General features: G+C 38.1%; 1 protein-coding gene and 1 long non-coding RNA gene across 2 annotated transcripts in view; one reads left to right on the top strand and one right to left on the bottom strand.

Annotated features, from left to right (window-relative positions):
* The window catches only part of LOC124260706 (microtubule organization protein AKNA-like), a 62568-nt gene that overhangs the window by 25955 nt on the left and 18177 nt on the right, over window positions 1-18436 (top strand). The window contains exons 2-3 of the mRNA XM_046694992.1: window positions 534-671; window positions 12754-14568. Of these exons, the coding sequence (XP_046550948.1) occupies window positions 602-671; window positions 12754-14568 (1885 nt within the window). The 5' untranslated portion in view covers window positions 534-601. The remainder of the gene's footprint in view (window positions 1-533; window positions 672-12753; window positions 14569-18436) is intronic.
* Window positions 2132-15614, bottom strand: LOC124260708. Its single transcript, XR_006894145.1, has 3 exons — window positions 15460-15614; window positions 10993-10998; window positions 2132-2142 (listed from the first exon to the last, which is right to left on the bottom strand). It is a non-coding gene; the product is annotated as an uncharacterized LOC124260708 (long non-coding RNA).

Here is an 18436-nt window from a genome sequence, read left to right as displayed (position 1 = left end):
TCTACATTGTGAAGATGGAACCTGAGATAGGGAAGTTAATTACACGTTGGCAGCCCAATTACAGCGGACTTACCTTCTACTTTGAGTTGTCAGTTACCAGTTGAGCTAACTGTCAATCAAAACACCCTGCCGTTCAGAGTTGTGCCATATGATTATCGTGTTTACATGTACAGCCTCTGAGTGAATGAGTGAGTGAGTTTTATGCCAATCTTAAGTAATATTCAACCAATGTCACGGCGGGGGACACCAGCAGAAATGGGCTTCACACATTGAAACTGGCAATGTGTTGTGTGTTGAAATATGTTTGTACTGTTTAGCCAGATCACCTCCTGTTCTGGTCTGGTATTAAAAACAAGGATATATTGTAGTATAGAACTGGAAATGAATCTTTATATTTTTATCATCATTAAATTTAGTTTAGAAAATTTTGAAACAATTTTATCACATAATTTTTTAGGAAATACATTGTATTAGGAAAATACAATATTACAGGTTTAATGTTTGATAGTGAACAAATGTCAACCTTGTTACAGATGACGAGTCGTGAACGGTGGCCTTGGATATAGACGTCGGGTCAAGGACACAACGGGAGACAATCAAGATGGCATTCCTTGGCATGAGTGATGATTTCGATTTGGATGATGATGGAATCCTCCGTGACTCTGCCTCAAGTAAGTCATGAAGATCCTGGTTAGGATGTGCCTTCAGCAACCCATGCTTATTGTAAGAGGCGACTAACAGGATCGGGTGGTCAGGCTCGTTGACTTGGTTGACACGTGTCATTGTATCCTAATGCTCAATGCTCATGATGTCAATCACTGGCTGCTCCACACTTCATTATTTACAGACTGCTATCATTGGTATAAGGCTTGTGACTTGGTAACATTGATGAATATTGTATCTCTATAATAGTGAGTGAGTGAGTTTAGTTTTACGCCGCACTCAGCAATATTCAAGCTATATGGCGGCGGTCTGTAAATAATCGAGTCTGGACCAGACAATCCAGTGATCAACAGCATGAGAATCGATCTGCGCAATGGGGAACCGATGACATGTGTCAACCAAGCCAGCGAGCCTGACCACCCGATCCCGTTAGTCGCCTCTTACGACAAGCAGGGGTTACTGAAAGCACATTCTAACCCGGATCTTCATGGGTATCTATATAATAGGGTTGTGTGTGAGTGCGTGTGTGCGTGCATGCGCTCGTAACAGGGACTCCTTCATTGCATTTGGTTGTTTCATTTGGTCAATAATTAGTCTGTTATCGGGTCTTTCTTGGGGGGACTTCAGCTGCAAATAAATCAATGTAGGTGTAAAACTGGCATAACTGTGAAAGAGTTGCCATAGTAACCCTAATTAAAGAGTCATAAACAACTCACATGGCAACATTTGTATATGGATAAAAGGATCAATGGACGTGGATGAAGATTACAGCAGATGAACAGGTAGGTCTTCGGTTGAAAACAAACATTTAATGTTGTATTTGATTGGTTTACATATGGGTCTTTGAGGTGAGGTGCTGTTAGCGTCATAGGATACAACTTAAAATCATCGTAATAATACATAAAATAGCCATCCAATCCTAGCTTAGTAATTTTGAGTTCAATGGAAAGGCATCTGGTCACTGACTGCAGGACAAACAATGTCATGCGTTATGCAGTGAATACGGGGTGGATTGGTGGCTGTGGATTTTTTAACCCCCTTGATGCCGAGTTTTTTTTCAGGCGCACATTTTCATACGCTTTGAAAAGTGAACGTTGTGCGAGAATTGCGCTCGCGTTGTCCTGGATCTACGTACGGCTATAAAATTACACAGAAATGTAGAATATTAAATTTCCTATCCGTTGGTATAAATATAAGTGCAACTACCTTGGCAGTTTGAGAAATAGACCTTGCTAAATGTTGTCCAAATTTTTGTTATGCGTTAAAAAACAGTAAATTTCTCCGCTTTTTATCGCGCACCGATAAAGCACTGTGCTACGAATTTTTTAATGTGGCATCTTTACGGAATGTGTGAGCGAAGAAAATACAGCCTGATATCTGAACGACATAAGTGTATATGAATTGGATTTATGTGCTTGTGCATAACGTTATACGCTCAACATTGAAAATGACTCGTAATAAATGTCAAAAATGGATTTTCTTCTATGACGTCAAATGACGACAAAGAGGTCATACACGTATAACGATAAGGGGGCATAACTCCGTTATGCGTAACACTAGGTCAATGTAACTCAGATCACTTGGACAGAATTTGTTGTGGATACGGACGCTATATTTTCGTTATTTTATGTTCATGGTGAACCAAACTATTCCAATTCAAAGTTCCCCAATGTGAACGGATGCTTTGGTAGTTTCACAATTTATAAGAAAAGATGTCAACGTATTACACGTGAAAGCACGTAATAGCGATTTGAATGGCCCTATCCGATATATAAGTTAGTTCTTAGATTCCCATATTCTCCTGTTTGTGTAGATGTAATTTGACTTATTTTGCATCGTTATTACCAGAGTACTAGCCATATCTTCAAATGTAACGAAATTGCTGAAAATGATACAACATTTTAGTTGACGTCATTGCTTGTTTTATGCATTTTGCGACGTCGGAAAAGACAACATTGGTATGCTGATTAGTATATATGTCACTTAATTTCCATTAATTGTATAAAAGGTCTAGATTTCTATGTCAGAATTTAACACTCTTTAGACAAAACATAAAATGACTGATTTTTCTTTTTAAATAGTGTCCTGAATATATCAACAATTAGGCGGTTTGACAGCGAATCGTTTTGTGAACAACACGCGCACCTGTTTGGCATCAATTTAACGTAAATAAAAATAATATTTCACAACACCCGAATATTTTGTTTGGGATAAGAATTTTGTTTGTTTATGATTATGTCGCTATTTCTCTTCATACGTATGCAATGAAAGATGCAAAAAGATAGCTTTTTATATATGGAACTATATATTAGAATATGGATGTAAGATTTGTCCGAATTAACACATGAGATGGTATATATATTTTTCAACAATTTCCCTATAAATGTAGTTAGAGTATGATATCCTGTAATCACAATATTATTTAATCGAATATGAATTGAATATATTATCGAAAACAATGATAGAGAATCATAAAACGTTTCCAACAAACGGCACCCTTGCCGATCAATATACATCATTCTTTTGTCTATAAAACGACACAAAATTATGCAATGAACAAGACAATTCCTTTAAATATGTGTGCATATACATTTCATACCATATATAAATCATTGTCATTAATATTATCAGTTTTACATATAAGGTTGAATTAAATCAACTTTCATTAACCTGTTCATATGAAATTGCAATAATAGTAAAAAAAAATTAATATTGTACATCATAGGAACTAAAGTAGTTGCAGTTATTGCTATGTTTGATCTTCTAACACTTGTGTAAAGGTTTCGAATATGGTGTATTGCACTAAATATGTCAATTTCTTATGTAAATATGATTCAAACAATCATAAACTCTCAAAGAATATAACACCGTAAACCCTATATGCACGTATGATATGATATTGAACAAAGCTAAATGTAGATACTGAAGTCAGTTTCATGAACAAGTATCTGAACTAATACGCAAAATATACACCATAATACTGACAGTGTAATCGGAAGGATATGGCGATTGTGTTTACTCTTGTTCAACCGACCTTCACCTCAAAGAAATTGCCTAATATGTAGAACAATGTTGACGTATGACATCACTACCGCTGACCGATTTCTTACAAAATGGCGGCTTTGCTGACAAGGGTACACGGGATTTTGCGAAGACCCTTCCATTGATTCAGGGATCGTTTGTACATAAATATGACATGTAAGTAATCAGAATGATTCTGGCTATCTGTGTATTGTTATATGTTTTTATCGTTTTTACTATAAGTAGGAGAAAAGGCCAGAAATTACCGTTGTCGTTCTCCGTGATTTGGCGTCAGTCATGGCGTCACGCTGCACGGAAACTTTGACAATTTCTTATGAATTATCAAATCATTGCATTGTATCTATTTATAATTTCCTATTTCTTGCTACGATACTCTTTCCATGCATATTCCAAAGGTATTGAGCAATTGCAAGCAATGAATAGACGGATGAATGTTGAACAATTTCAGAAAATGCTACGCAGTGTAAAATCGGAATTTGTCTTTGTTTACATTTCAGACTAACGCAGTCTTTCAAGCACAGCGTTCGTTTTCACACCCAATATGTTTCGTCTCATTTTATCTAGACAGTTATCATTGGTGACACAGACCGGTTGCAATTTGATTGTAAAATGTATGGGGAATTCAGTGATGCATTTTTCGAAGCTGAATATGAAATATACGTGATGTAATAGGTCTCAATACCGGCCTTCGCGAAACGTGATTTTTGTAAACACTATCCAATATGGCGGAAAGCGCTCTACGGTGTTCGTGTAAGTGCATTTTCGAAAACATCCCAACCGATTCTAGATTCATCGGCAACGTTTCAGAATTATAATTAGCGATTTCATGTAAAACCGATATCAGTGATCATAAATATGTTATTTTTGAAATTCAATACTCCCAGTAATTATCCGATTTTCACATTTCAAAACATACAGCAAATAACGCTGTGAATCGCGATTTCGTACTGTGTCAAAAACGGCGACATTTTCGATGAAGCCAATTTTGAAAGGTCATTTACAGCACTTGAGCTTTGTCTAAAATACCAGTGGGTGTTATCAAGAAACAGGAAATGTCCCGCAGAATTCGAAACTGTGAAGTGTATTTGTGTGCGTGGGATATTTTGATTTTTATTGGACTTGACATTGAGGGTTGAAGGGGAAGGACATATATGTCCCTGTGGCATCCAGGGGGTTAACAAAAAATAAAGAAAAATTTGATAATTAATCGTTTGCTGGACATTAAGTTAACAAACTGTTAATTTAGATTTAAAATTTCCTGGAATCAAATTTCGATGACAGAAAATTTCCTGTGTCTGACAAAAATCTCAGATTTCCTCCCATAATCATGGCTTCCTAGTAAACTAGATGCTTGATTGGCATTTTACAAGATGATATTTGATGAACATAGAGATTTTTTCTGGGTTACATCTTCTTTTAATTCTCAAGTACAATGTTTCAGGGCTTGTTCTGGCCCCATCATCAGGTAAAACTGAACAGTAACTGTTAACTCTGGCCGTGACGTTACAATGCTTATGACGTCACAATGCTATGACGACGCAATACATGTGGTGGTCAACTCTAATATGTGGATGTCATGCTCTATTAGCCATGTCATCTGTATCTATTGACCACCACATGTATTGCGTCGTCATAGCATTGTGACATCATAAGCATTGTGACGGCACGGCCAGAGTTTTAACAGTTACTGTTCAGTTTTACCTGATGATGGGGCCAGAACAAGCCCTGAAACATTGTACTCGAGAATAAAAAGAAGATGTAACCCAGAAAAAAATCTCTATGTTCCTAGTAAACTGTACAGTTGTTTTGGTCTGTGAGAGTACATTGCACTTGTGTAATCTAGCATATTACATTTTCTGTCTTCATTCTAAGGAAGAACATACATCTAGGGTTTCTGTGTTCTATATGTTTAGAATACATCCTTCTTTTGAAACAATATAGTACATAGGTATACCATAGTAGATATAAGTTTAGGCAATGGAAATTTCACAATTATGTGGATTAACAAAATTCACAAATCTTTTTTGATTAAAATTTTTGGAAAGAGCTTGCAACATCCATTTCAGATTTTCTGAGTAACTATACAAAATGAATTAAAATGAGAAATAACCCAGTACAAACTGCTGAAATGTCTACACTCTTCTGATAGAATGTGTAGAATGGAGTGACTTACGATGGAAGGGAGATAACTCTTATATAATGCCTTTCTCAATGGCTGCATGTGTTTGGATTGTTTAACCATGCTTACTCATCATAATGATAGTTTAAATATTTCACATTTTCAGCCTACATTTATTGGTAGAAGTAACCATCAAACGCTGTTAAGATAAAGTTTATCATCAACTGTTTACTATGAATTTTGTACGTTGAATAAAGGCTGTCTGTATTTCTTCAGAATTACATTTCCGCTGCTGGCCCAGAATTTTCATTCTGGCATGAAAGTATGTCTGTATCTTAATTTTCCCTGCTGCTGCTGAAAAATGTGTGTCAATGTGACAAAAAAGATAATGCTATTGGAACTCATATAAACTCAGGTGACAGTTGGATACTTTTTTTTTATATGAATATTTTTTATTCAATTCTTTAATAAGGCGAGTGACTCAGTCAACATCATAACTTAATTAAGTGAGGTGAGGTGAAATTGGGTTTAACGTTTCTGGGCGGACGCTCTAACCACTACACCATGGAGGCGGTCTTAATTAAGTAGTTGATACTGAGTGTTTTAAAATTTAAAATGTCATTAAATAAATTGCATGATTAGTAAAAACATTTTTTAATACTTTAAAATGTCATTAAATAAATTGCACAATTAGTGAAAAACATTTTTTTAAATTTGTTTATTTTGCCTTATCAACATGCTTTGTTGCTGGTTAAGGATTGAGATGAAAGAATTCTAAGAATCACATGAATGGTCCAAATGTATGCCAGAAGTTCTACAGTATGAATTAGGGGTGTCACGATACACCAATCTCACGATACGATACATATCACGATTTTAAGGTCACGGTACGATATATATCGCGATACATAATTTTCACGCCTTTTTGCGGAAGGCTGCTTAAAGAGGGATGTAAATCTGAGATTCTTTACTAATAAATTCTTATAACAATCATGTTGGTTTTGCTAATAACTCAATAAGTATGCATATGTTCTCAGAAAACTTTTATTCAAGTTAAATTAAAACCAAAGTCCCAAGGTTCCCTTTTATATGTCCAACTTGACAGGTATGCTTGTCCGACATCAATATCATCATGATTCATGATGAAATGAAATGTATCAATCTTATCAGGGTAAATTTGGTAACTCTGGAAATAACACTTCCAATTGTCTCCAGTTTCAGAGTAATTAAGAATTGAATGTCAGTTTGTGTGTTTGCACTGAAAAATGAACGATGTCAAAGCGGTGTTCAAACTCGTGTGAACGAGCGAGTTCACGCGAGAGTTTGAACAACGCTTTGACATCGAGACTGCGAGACATTAAACTCCTGTGAAAAGGAACAATGTTGGCAATCCGTTTGGTAGTGACATTGCCAAACTTGGGGTGACTTGAAACAGGTTCGTTCGCGAAATTGGTATCACCAATTATTGGGGGTCCTTGAAACCGAAGCGAAAAACGTTCACACACGCATGAACGGTGTTTACACAAGTATGAACGATTAGAGGGGTTCAAGAGTAATGAACCTTGAAATTTAGATCACATGACCGCTCTCTCAACCAACCAACGTTCGGGAATCTGTGTAAACTTGAAAGCACGAAATTATAAATAAATAAATGATCTGTACCAGCAACTGGCAGCAAGACTGTCAAGTATAAACTTTGAATAAGTCACAAGTAATATAACTGATCTTATACTGTGTCACAAAAACACATAAAATGAAAAATAATACTTAAGCAATCAGCAATCAGCTTAGTGTCAATTGAATCAATAGAAAATAGTTGTTAAATAATAAATATGAGGTGGACTTATTCCCACTGTATCCGATCAATGTCTTACAAATATGACACATTGTCTTTTCACGACTAACTTTTCGTTGGCCATCCTCATAGTAGACTGGGAAACAAATGTTTCTTCACATTAGACTTGAATTTACTCCCAGTGGGAGTCTCGAAATCTGTAGTTGAGAAATCCATGCACAACACTTCGATTCACTTTCGTTTTGTGACTCCCGCATCATAGCATTTCCTTACCGGCAACGTACGCGCTCGCTGATTGGTCCATCAAAATAATCTAGCCAATCACAAAAGCTGTTAGTTTCCAACCTATTTTTTTAAGTAAAGCTAGCTAATCTATTTATCGGAGCTATCTCGTATAATTTTACTATCAAGACTTTGAAGGGGATGGATATAGCATTGAATCGATAAAGTTTTAAAATAGGAATCGATACACGCAAGCATGTATCATGAATGATGTCTGATATTAAGTAAAAATGTTCTTTTGATTGCCGATCATTTGCTACTTCAACTCTCCCTAGGGACTGGATAAGATACTTGTTTCCTCATTTGCCTGATTTTGGGGAGTTAAATGTCATTCCTTAAACAGATTTGCAAAAAATGCCATATGATACAGTTTTGAAAGTTTTGACACATAGTTCAGAAATGTACTGAAATGTATAAATATATATTTTAGAAAATAATTTGTTAATATTCAAATAAAATTTATACATATCAACATGTTGGAAAAAAGATACATTTGAATAGGACTGAAGAGAATTTAATGCTGAAGAATTTAATTGTATTGAAATATTTGGTTTCCTTTAGAATTGTTCTTGGACTAAAAGTTTAACAGAACAATCTTCAAGTATGGAGTTTAAACAACCATGATTTTACAGTATAATGTCATGAACACCTGAAATATTAATTTGTTAGTTGTTTAATGCCGCGCTCAGCAGTATTCCAGCTATATGGCAGCAGTCTAAACAATCCAGTGATCAACATCATGAGCATCGATCTACAAAGTTGGGATACATAGACATGTGTTAACCAAGTCAGTGAGCCTGATATAGCAGGAATACTGTTGAAAGTGGAGTTAAACCCAGCAAACTCACCTTCCTGTAGAGTGAGTGAGTGAGTTGGGTTTTATGCCACTTATATCAATATTTCAGCAATATCACAACGGGCGACCCCAGAAATAGCTATAGGCTTCACACATTGTACCCATGTGGGGAATTGAACCCGGGCGTTCGTGTGATGAGCGACGCTTTACCCACAAGGCTACCCCTCTGCCCCCCCCTTCTTTTACAATTTTGTTGAGTATAGTTTATCCATTACACACTTAATGTATTTGGTGTGTCCTAAGCAGCTTAATCATGAGTATCGTCAACCCACTTTAGAAGAGAGACTGTATATCAAGTAATTTAATTAATTGTGTACATGAAATCATTTTAGCTAGATATCATGTTTGCTGCAAGAGCTGATATTTTTGTGTTATTATGAATATGATTAAATAATTTCTCAGTGTGAATATTATGAAACGTAATATAATTTTTCTGCTCTATTCTGAAAATAGTGAAAATGACTGTCAAGATTTTGACATGTTCCCTGAATTTGTGGGAAGTAATGACCTTAATTAGAAAGTCAGTGAGATTGGTTTAAGGACCACCCAGGGAGTCTATGCAGAACTTACTGTGATAAACACTGTCAAGAATGTTGATGAAAGATTGATAAAGTTGGACCACGTTTGTGTGTGCCTTGCTTGAAAATAGTACAGAATAATAAAGGAATTAGAAAGAACCGGAAAAAGGCCATGGAGGGATAAATCCAATTCACAGGTATGGCTTCATTTTTTGAACAACCATTCAGTCTTTGGTCTGGAACATTATGTGAAGGTTTTTCAGAGGTAACTCATTTCACTGTGTAGAGTTATCTCCCTCAGCAGTTTCAGTCCCAGATTTGCCCAGAATGTTATCACAATGGCTTGCCACCTATGATTCCTGTGTCACCAATGGTTAAACCATCTTGATCTGTGCAAATCTTTTGATTTGTGGTCAGTAGACCCTTACACTCATCATGTAACTTACGCTGATGATTCCTGTGTCACCATGGTAACCAGCTTGTCACCATGGTAACCAGCTTGAAACCATGGTAACCAGCTTGTCACCATGGTAACCATCTTGACCTGTGCAGATCTTGTGATTTGTGGTATACAGACCCTTAATAACTTCCTCAGTGGTGTAGTGGATATAGTGTCTGACTGGAGTGCCGAAGGCTGGTGGTTCAATCCCTGGTCTTGTCATACCAAAATACATTCAAAGATGGCACCTGTTGTTACAATATGCATGGGGACTAAGAAACCACTGGTTATCTTTGAGTATTTTGTGTCTGAGTGGCATATCCATAGTAAACTGTGGCATGGTATCTTGGTGATCTCAGGTGTAAGCAAACATTATTCCTGACTGGTTCTAGCAGCGACCAGTACACAGACAGACAGACAGACAGACAGGTTGCATGATTATAAAAGATAGCTTCATACAGATACAGTGCTCAGACAAATCATTGACTCCAAGCCAACCAATCCTTGTTTTTACTTTATCCAGGAAGGGTAATAACAAGTTCCATTTTTCAAAATATTTTGGTATAGTGTGAGAGGTGATCACACTGACTATACCTTCAGTCAGTGGGATGAGCGTGCAAAATAGTTTCCAAATTTTGCTTGCCAGTCGGGCTAGCTATGCCTGTAAGATACTAAGCCACAAAATAATTCACTAGTCCGAAAGTTGAATGTAGGAACTAATTATATATAAGCAAAAGATTACAAAAAGTTAAAATACCATCATTTATCAGACCATAGCCTTGCATGATTAAAAAGTGTATTATAACTTAACAAAAGGGAGAGAGTGATATATTAAAAAATGACCCCTTGAAATTCAATAGCCAGTCAGGCCAGTGACTCAATGATTTACTGGCCCGACTAGATTTTTACTAGCCACGGGCTAGCGGGCCAGTGGCTATTTGCACACTTCATGGTTAAAGCATTTTCCTTTTCACACAGCTGACCTGAGTTTGATTCCCATGCACATTTTGTACACTTTATCATCTCTCTGCTTGTTATCGGTTGAATAATTGTGGAGTAAAGGAAAATTTTAGAAGTGATACACAAGATTGGGAATTTATGGATGTCGACTTCTGTAAAATGAAGTAGATAAAATTTTGGAATATATCCTTGTAAACAGCCTGGACTTGTAAGAAATTACCCCAAAATCTTGTGTTCCTCATATTGCAGATGTTGGCATCCATAAATTTCCCTTCACATCTAAATGCCATTCAAAGGCTTTAATTTTAAAAGTATCACAAACACCTGACTCCCTGAGGAATCAAACCATGACAATGTTTGGAGTGCACTCAACCTGTTCACCTACCTGATATCAGGGAGTATGTAATTATGGGACACTGTGAAGGAGATTGGTCAGCGTGCTACACTCTTTGTTTTATTGGGCAGTTTAAGTGCTTGTCATATACAACCTCTGATAATGGTGATGTTAGCTACATTGTTAGTTTATGACTGAATTGTAGGTGCTGTATATAGTTGGGCTATGCTCTGTTTCTGTTTTCTGGCCTCTTTGGGGGGTTTGGTTGTTGTTTTATGCCGCACTCAGCAATATTCCAGCTATATGGTGGCAGTCTGTACATAATTAAATTTGGACCAGACAGTTTAGTCATCAACAGCATGAGCATCAATCTAAGCATAATATTCATGTTGTCTATTTCTTTGGAGTGACAACATGGGTGTGCGTATTTGTAATCATGAAAGGTATGCTATATTTACATTTACCATGTCCGTGTCATGTTTGCGTTCATGGCTGATCGATGGATATACAGTATGGTGACTAGGGGCACAGGTGATATTTGGGTTATAACTTATTCCAATCAATTCATAAATTGTCAGTCATTTTGAAACTCCCCATAGCTACTTGATAACATGATCACCTTCTGAGGGGACGTGGAATGGTTTTGAAAAATTATTTCAAAAGTATATACAAAAATTAAATAAGATTGATGGTTGCAAAAAATAATAAAAATTATAAATTTACTGTTAAATGTCTGTAACAGGTCTTAATTCGAAAATTGGCACTTCATTTTCTGCTTACTGAAGGTAATCAAATTACTAGACAATATTGAGTCTGTGACAAAAATTATGACAGCTTTGTACAGAAGACTTTGATTACTCTCAAGTAAGTAAATATTGATCATGAGTGGGTGGGGTGGGAACTGATCATGAATAATAGAATGGACTATAGTGGACAGTAGGAAGGGTGTTAACTGTCGTAACACACTGACCAGCTTGTCTAGGAGAGAGATGTGGACAGGAATGGACCATAGTGCACAGTATAGAAAGAGTGTTAACTGTCGTAACACACTGAACAGCTTGTCTAGGAGAGGGGTATGTACAGGTTAATCTTGGTAATAAGGTAATGTATGTGTGTTACAGATATATATTACATCTACAGATGGGTAGATTCTGGAGTAGACTATGTCCCTAGTTTGCTGTGTGGTGTGACTGTAATAGAGATTTTGTTGTGTCAGTGTTTAAAGCAATGGTTACTTTGGATGTTTGTCATTATTGTTCTTCCCAACTTCTAAAATGCCACTCAAAGAACTTACTTTGGATGTACTAGTTTGGGAAAGATGCATTTGGCTGCCTGTATATGCATCTCTCAGCAGACAGATGTATTTACTTTTACCTTTGTGTGTGGCATCTGCTCTTCACAGGTTATAGCAGTAAGAAAATAAGGATTAAAAATAAGCATGCTGTAGTCAGCCTGGAAAAACAGATGAACTTGAACATTTCTAGCCTTCAGCTAGTGTTGGCTATGGAAAATAAGGATTTAAAGTTTGTTAAATTGGGAAACCTGTGATAGTTGAAAATAGGAAAGATATATGATTCATTTTTAGAGTCATATTATCTGGACTAATATTTATAAAGAGCAGCTATTTGAGCCATGGTTGCAGGACTTTAATGTTTCTGTAATTTTTCAAAACAGTAAAATTGAAAAAGAATATGATGTTTTTACAAGGGACCATGTTTTCTATACACTGATGTCTTTTGTTGTAGGCACTGGGGGCTTTCTGATAGACAATGATGGTATTGTGAGAGATGACCTTGACCTTTACAAGAACACAGGCCACTGGACTGACTCTGGGTTCGGAGGAGACAAACAGTCGAGCACATCCACACTAAGACAGCTACAGACAAGCTTTGATGATGACTCACGAATATTTGATGTCGACCAAAGTGTGAATATCAGTGAGCTTGAAGCGTCCAAAGATGACCTGAGCTTTGATCGAGAATCCGTCAACAGTTTCGATCAGGATTTTCAAGATGGCAGCCGGGGAAATACGTCTGCGGGTATCGTAAGCAATAGAAGCTCACTAGAGAAGCCCCAGGGTGTACAACATATTGAACACAATCAAAGTGCTAACAAATCAAAAGGTGATAAGAGTGAACTCTTCACGGAGGAGTATTATCAGCAGCTGCGTGACCTCGGAGTGTTAGTGGATGGTGCTGATTTGTCCAATACCAAAGACTCAGTCCAAGATTTCGAACAGCTAGAGGCACATCTGTCCAGGGAGAATATATTTGATGATACAGCTCAGACGGACACTATCGCTGATTTTTTCAGGAAAGAAAATGAGAGACAGATTCAGGAACAGGCGTATAGGTCACAGGAGTTCACAAATGGGGGAGAGAACAGATTCCGTCCAAATTCTGTTGCCTCAGAGCAGACCCTCAGCAGCCATTCCTTCCCAGAAGTCTCTCCAGAGGAGGCCCTGATGCTGTATAATGTCAACAGAGCTGAGGATTCATTTGATAATGGGAAGTTTGAATACGGAAATCAAAGGGTTGTTGATGCAACTGGTTTATTTCACAGAGTTGGCGACACGTCAGGTATATTCCAGCGGAGCGGAGATGATGATGAGATCTTCTTTATCACAAGTCGTATGGGGTCAGAAGCCCCGATGCCAAACTTCAGTCAGAATGTGTCCCCTGCACCGTACTCCCCGCACAGCAGTCGGCCTACAAGCCGTGGTAGTGTATACAGCAGCCGGTCTCAAACTCCTTACAGGGATGAACTGCAGCAGAGCTCTACTTCTCTGACAGACATCACACGACTCGGGTTTAATCAGAGCTCTGTTATACACGAACAGCCAGACTCTCCTGTGAAGAAGGAAGAGAGGCAACAACTTCAGACGCGACCTGAGTCTGCCAACAATCAAACGAAGTCCCGACCTTCATCAGTAGCCAGTCACAGATCAACAGTTTCAGAAGCTCCTTCGTCCAAAACAAACCAGTCCGATTCTTCCAAACAGCTGTCAAAAGCTAGATCTGAAGAAAGTTTCTTTGAAGTCAACAAAACTCCTAGATCTTCAAATGAAAAAATGCCAAAACGACTCCTACCAAAACCTGTTGAGGAGAACCAAAGCTTCAGGATGAAGAGCAAGAGCACAACCAACATCTCAAACCGACATGGGCCAATAAAACCCACACATTTGTCCATGTCTGACTTGTCCCGATCTGGAGTGGATGATGGGATGGAGGGTGAAGGTGACAGGTCGCAAGGAGAGTTGACTGTAAAACTCAAACAGGAACACTTGAAGCGGAAACAGGCTACAGAGCTGGTCCAGCAACTGCAGAAGGACTATGACAGTCTGTTGTCCAAGTATGCTATGGCAGAACTGACCATTGATCAGATGAGGCTTGGAGCAAAGATAACACTTCATTCAGACTCCCCGACACCGAACCAGATTCAAACTGGGACCTTAACAGCGGCTCAGCACCCACAGGTTATACAGATGGGCAGTGCAGCACATGGTGTGCTCTCAAACTCTCCCGCACCAGGGGTCGCTGGACACTTCAGCCCTCAGCCTGGTGAGTACAAATGTCTAGTATTAGCAAGAATAGATTCAGAGTACCCTTGTCGTAAAATCTGAGATTGGACAACTACAACATTTGGCCTCACTTGGGTTTCATCATGCTATGCTTGTGTTGGTGCTCATGATATCAATCATTAATTTACCTAGTCCATGTTGTAGTTGGTCACGGCTTGCGTGTCATCTTGCCATGCTTGTATTCATGATATTAATCTTTGGTTTGCCTGGTTGAGATTAGATCAGGGACCCAGATAGCATTCACACGTTGGCCCAATGTTGGCAATGGTTTTGCCAACATTGCCAACGTTGGGCCAACGTCCGAATGCTATCTGGGGATAAGGGCGGTATCGGCGTATGTACGGATAAAAAATATGCACAATACGGTAGGAAATATTTTAGAAAACATAGCAGATACACACCACAGCAATGGTGTACGGTCTTAGAATCATTTACAGACGTATTTATCTGAAACATTATTGTTTTATTGTTTATTGACCTGTTTACACAAGAGTAGCGATGTCGTGGTGCATATGTGAAACGAAACACACGATTACTGATACTCCATTAAATTCCGTTCAGTACTCTAAATGTACTCTTAAGGTTTTCCAGTACTCCTATATTGAAAAAATAAGGAGTACGTACTCCTGATGTTGAAAAATTATCTGGAGCCCTGTAGATCATTTTCAAGTTTCCATGATGTAGCTGGACCTGGCTTGTGTTTCATCTAGCAATGACTGTGTTGGTGCTCAAGATGTCAACCACCAGGTTACCGAGTCCAGATGCCTATTTTCAAGTTTCCATGATGTAGCTGGCTACAGAGTTTGGTTTCACTCATGTAGCTTAGCACTGGGTGGCCAGTTCCATATTGTCAGTGTACCAGAGTCAGAACCTGGGCCTCGTTTCACAAAGCTCTCATAAGCCTAAAATCTTGTAACTTTCCTCCTAGCAATCGTACTTCCTATGTTACAGTACAGGAGGTACAAATGCTACGAGAAAAATGACGAGATCTCAGGCTTAAAAGAGCTTTGTTAAACAGGGCCCAGGACTTTTGTCATATTCTAATCTTCAATGGAGTGGAGGGTTGATCCACTTGACATAAAACACAGGTAAATCAATAACAAAGACTTGTTTCTTATGTCAGTGTTTAAATAAAATGGTGGGTTTGGGGAAAAACTTGAGCAACCCGAGTCCACCCTAGTCTGCCATTTGATTAAATGCCATTGTTAAAAAAAAAACCATGTTGCCAAAACGTAATTGATTTCTTATATACTGATGAAAGTAAAAGTGGTTATTTGGGGCGGTGGGGTAGCCTAATGGTTAAAGCGTTCGCTCGTCACACCGAAGACTGGATTCAATTCCCCAAATGGGTACAATGTGTGATGCCCATTTCTGGTGTCCCCTGACGTGATATTGCTGGAATATTGCAAACAGCAGCATAAAACTAAAGTAACTCCCTTACCTAGAAGTGATTTATTCCCTGATTTTCACACACAGATTTTGATTCTTGTATCATGCTGTTTTCAGCAGTATTCCAGCTATATGGCAGTGGTCTGTAAATAGTCAAGTCTGGAACAGACAATCCAGTGATCAAAATCATGAGCATCATTCTATACAATTGTTGAAAAGGAACTTGGCTTCTCTGTCTTAGAACCATCCAATTCAGTGGTTAGCATCCAAGACTTGCATCACTAGTAGCATTCCTTCATCATCAGACCTGAGAAGATCTGGGTTAAAATTGATCTTCAGTAACCCATGCATGTTGTAAGAGGCGAATAACGGGCGAATCGGGTGGTCAGGCTCACTGTCTTGTCCGACACATGTTATCGGTTCCCAATGCATAGATGAATGCTTGTGATGCTGATCACTGGATTGTTTGGTCCAGACTCGATTATTTACAGACTGCTGCCATATAGGCAGAATATTGCTGAATGTGGCATAAAACTAAACTCACTCATTCACTTCTTCCTCATCCACATACATGATATAAGCTAGAATAGTGTTCAAACTAGACTGTCTGCTCCAGAATAAAAAAATCACAATAAGCTGTTGTTAAACAAACATGTATACAGGATTTGTCTTTAAAATTTGCTAAAAATACAAAAAATCCAATTCCCTATTGAACGGTAATGAAGCATACAACTTTTATAATGTGGATAAAAACTTCTATGCAATTAACAAAAGTCTGTCATTGGCTTCGTTATTGGCTCAGCAACTTGTGGAATCCCAATCAAATATACAATATAGAATAAATTTATCTGTAAAGTGGCAAACCAAAACAAAGTTCCTATTTCAAAAGGACCTGAACTGGTTGCCATGAGCAAAAATCAAAATGGCCGCCCCAATGTAATCCCAGGTATTCAGTGAGAGACAACGCTTCTTGACATAAGCACTCAGCTGTGAGGTTGGGCTGAGATCTTGAACACACAAGCCAGAAAGCCTCTCCAGCCCTGTCCTATCAACTCCATAAACTCCTTTAATCAGTTAATCTTGCAATTTGATAATTCTCAAGCAGATAATTAGGTTTTGTGCTTACAATGTGAAACAGACTATAATGAAAGAAATGGGCTCACTTCTCCTCACAACATTCAATGACAAAACAGGATTTAAGTTGACACAAAAGCATTATGTTTTTCGTTTTATGACTGTAACAAGTTTAACTGCAGAAATGTGAACTAAATTAATTGCTTTTTAAATGTGTTGAGATATTACCATGACATTCTTGACAATGTGTTTGAAATATTAGCTATTTCATCTTTTCATGTCTTTTGTCTTGTGATCACTGAATTGAAAAAAATCCAGTATTTGAATAAACGTCAGTTGGGATCTGTATTTTGAATTATGGTCAAAGGAGAAAATGTGTATTGGCTGGTTAGGGTGGAGATTTGGCTGTTTACATGTCCCTGTATGCCAAAAGGATCGAGAATGGCTAATATTTTAGGTGTACAATTGACTTGCTTCTGCATGTGTTTGTGACTGATGGGGCAGGATAAGCTTTAATCTTTGTAACCATTGGGTATCATCATGATTGTCACTATTTGATGAGCACAAGCTTATGACACAGGGGGAATTGTATAACAGATTTTGTATTCGGATTATGGGTGTTGGGGTAGCCTAATGGTGAAAGCGTTCGCTCGTCATGCCAAAGACCCAGGTTCGATTCCCCACATGGGTACACTATGTGAAGCCCACTTCTGGTGTCCCTTGCAATGATATTGCTTGAATATTGCTAAAAGTGTTGTAAAACTAAACTCACTCGCCCACTGTCTTCAGATTATGGAAAACCTTTTTGACCGTTTTATTTGTCCTCAGTTATTGGTTTGTTCGGTCCTGACTAGTAACCTGCTGTGATATGTTGAATATTGCTGACCTGGGAAAATACCAAATCAATAATGCCTATGTTGGAATGTGTGCCATTGATAATCAGCTGTCTGTTGCCAAGAGAAAGATTGATGGAATATTTTGTCAGCTTATCAATTGTTTAAATACATGGTTATCTGTACATAAACATTGGGTCAGTGGGCCAGCCAAAATACTGAATCTCTTGTTTCCTATGAAGGCGGTCCAGATTTTAATTTACCAATTTGTACCATGGTCATATTACATAAATTTTGCTGAATCGGCACAAGTAACCAACTCACCATGCTGACTTCGGCTACAATATTCAAGTGGTTAAAGTGTTTGCTCGTCACGCCGAAGACCTGGGTTTGATTCCCCTCATGGGTACAATGTGTGGAGCCTTCTGGTGTCCCCTGTCATGATATAGCTGGAATATTGCTAAAAGCGGGGTAAAACTACACTCACTCACTCACTCACTCACTCACTCACTCACTCACTCACTCACTCACTCACTCACTCACTCACTCACT

The sequence above is a fragment of the Haliotis rubra genome, unplaced genomic scaffold (assembly GCF_003918875.1).
Source record: "Haliotis rubra isolate DU_JTF1 unplaced genomic scaffold, ASM391887v1 Scf771, whole genome shotgun sequence".
Taxonomy (NCBI): Eukaryota; Metazoa; Mollusca; class Gastropoda; order Lepetellida; family Haliotidae; genus Haliotis; species Haliotis rubra.
This window is presented reverse-complemented; position numbering and strand designations above follow the sequence as displayed.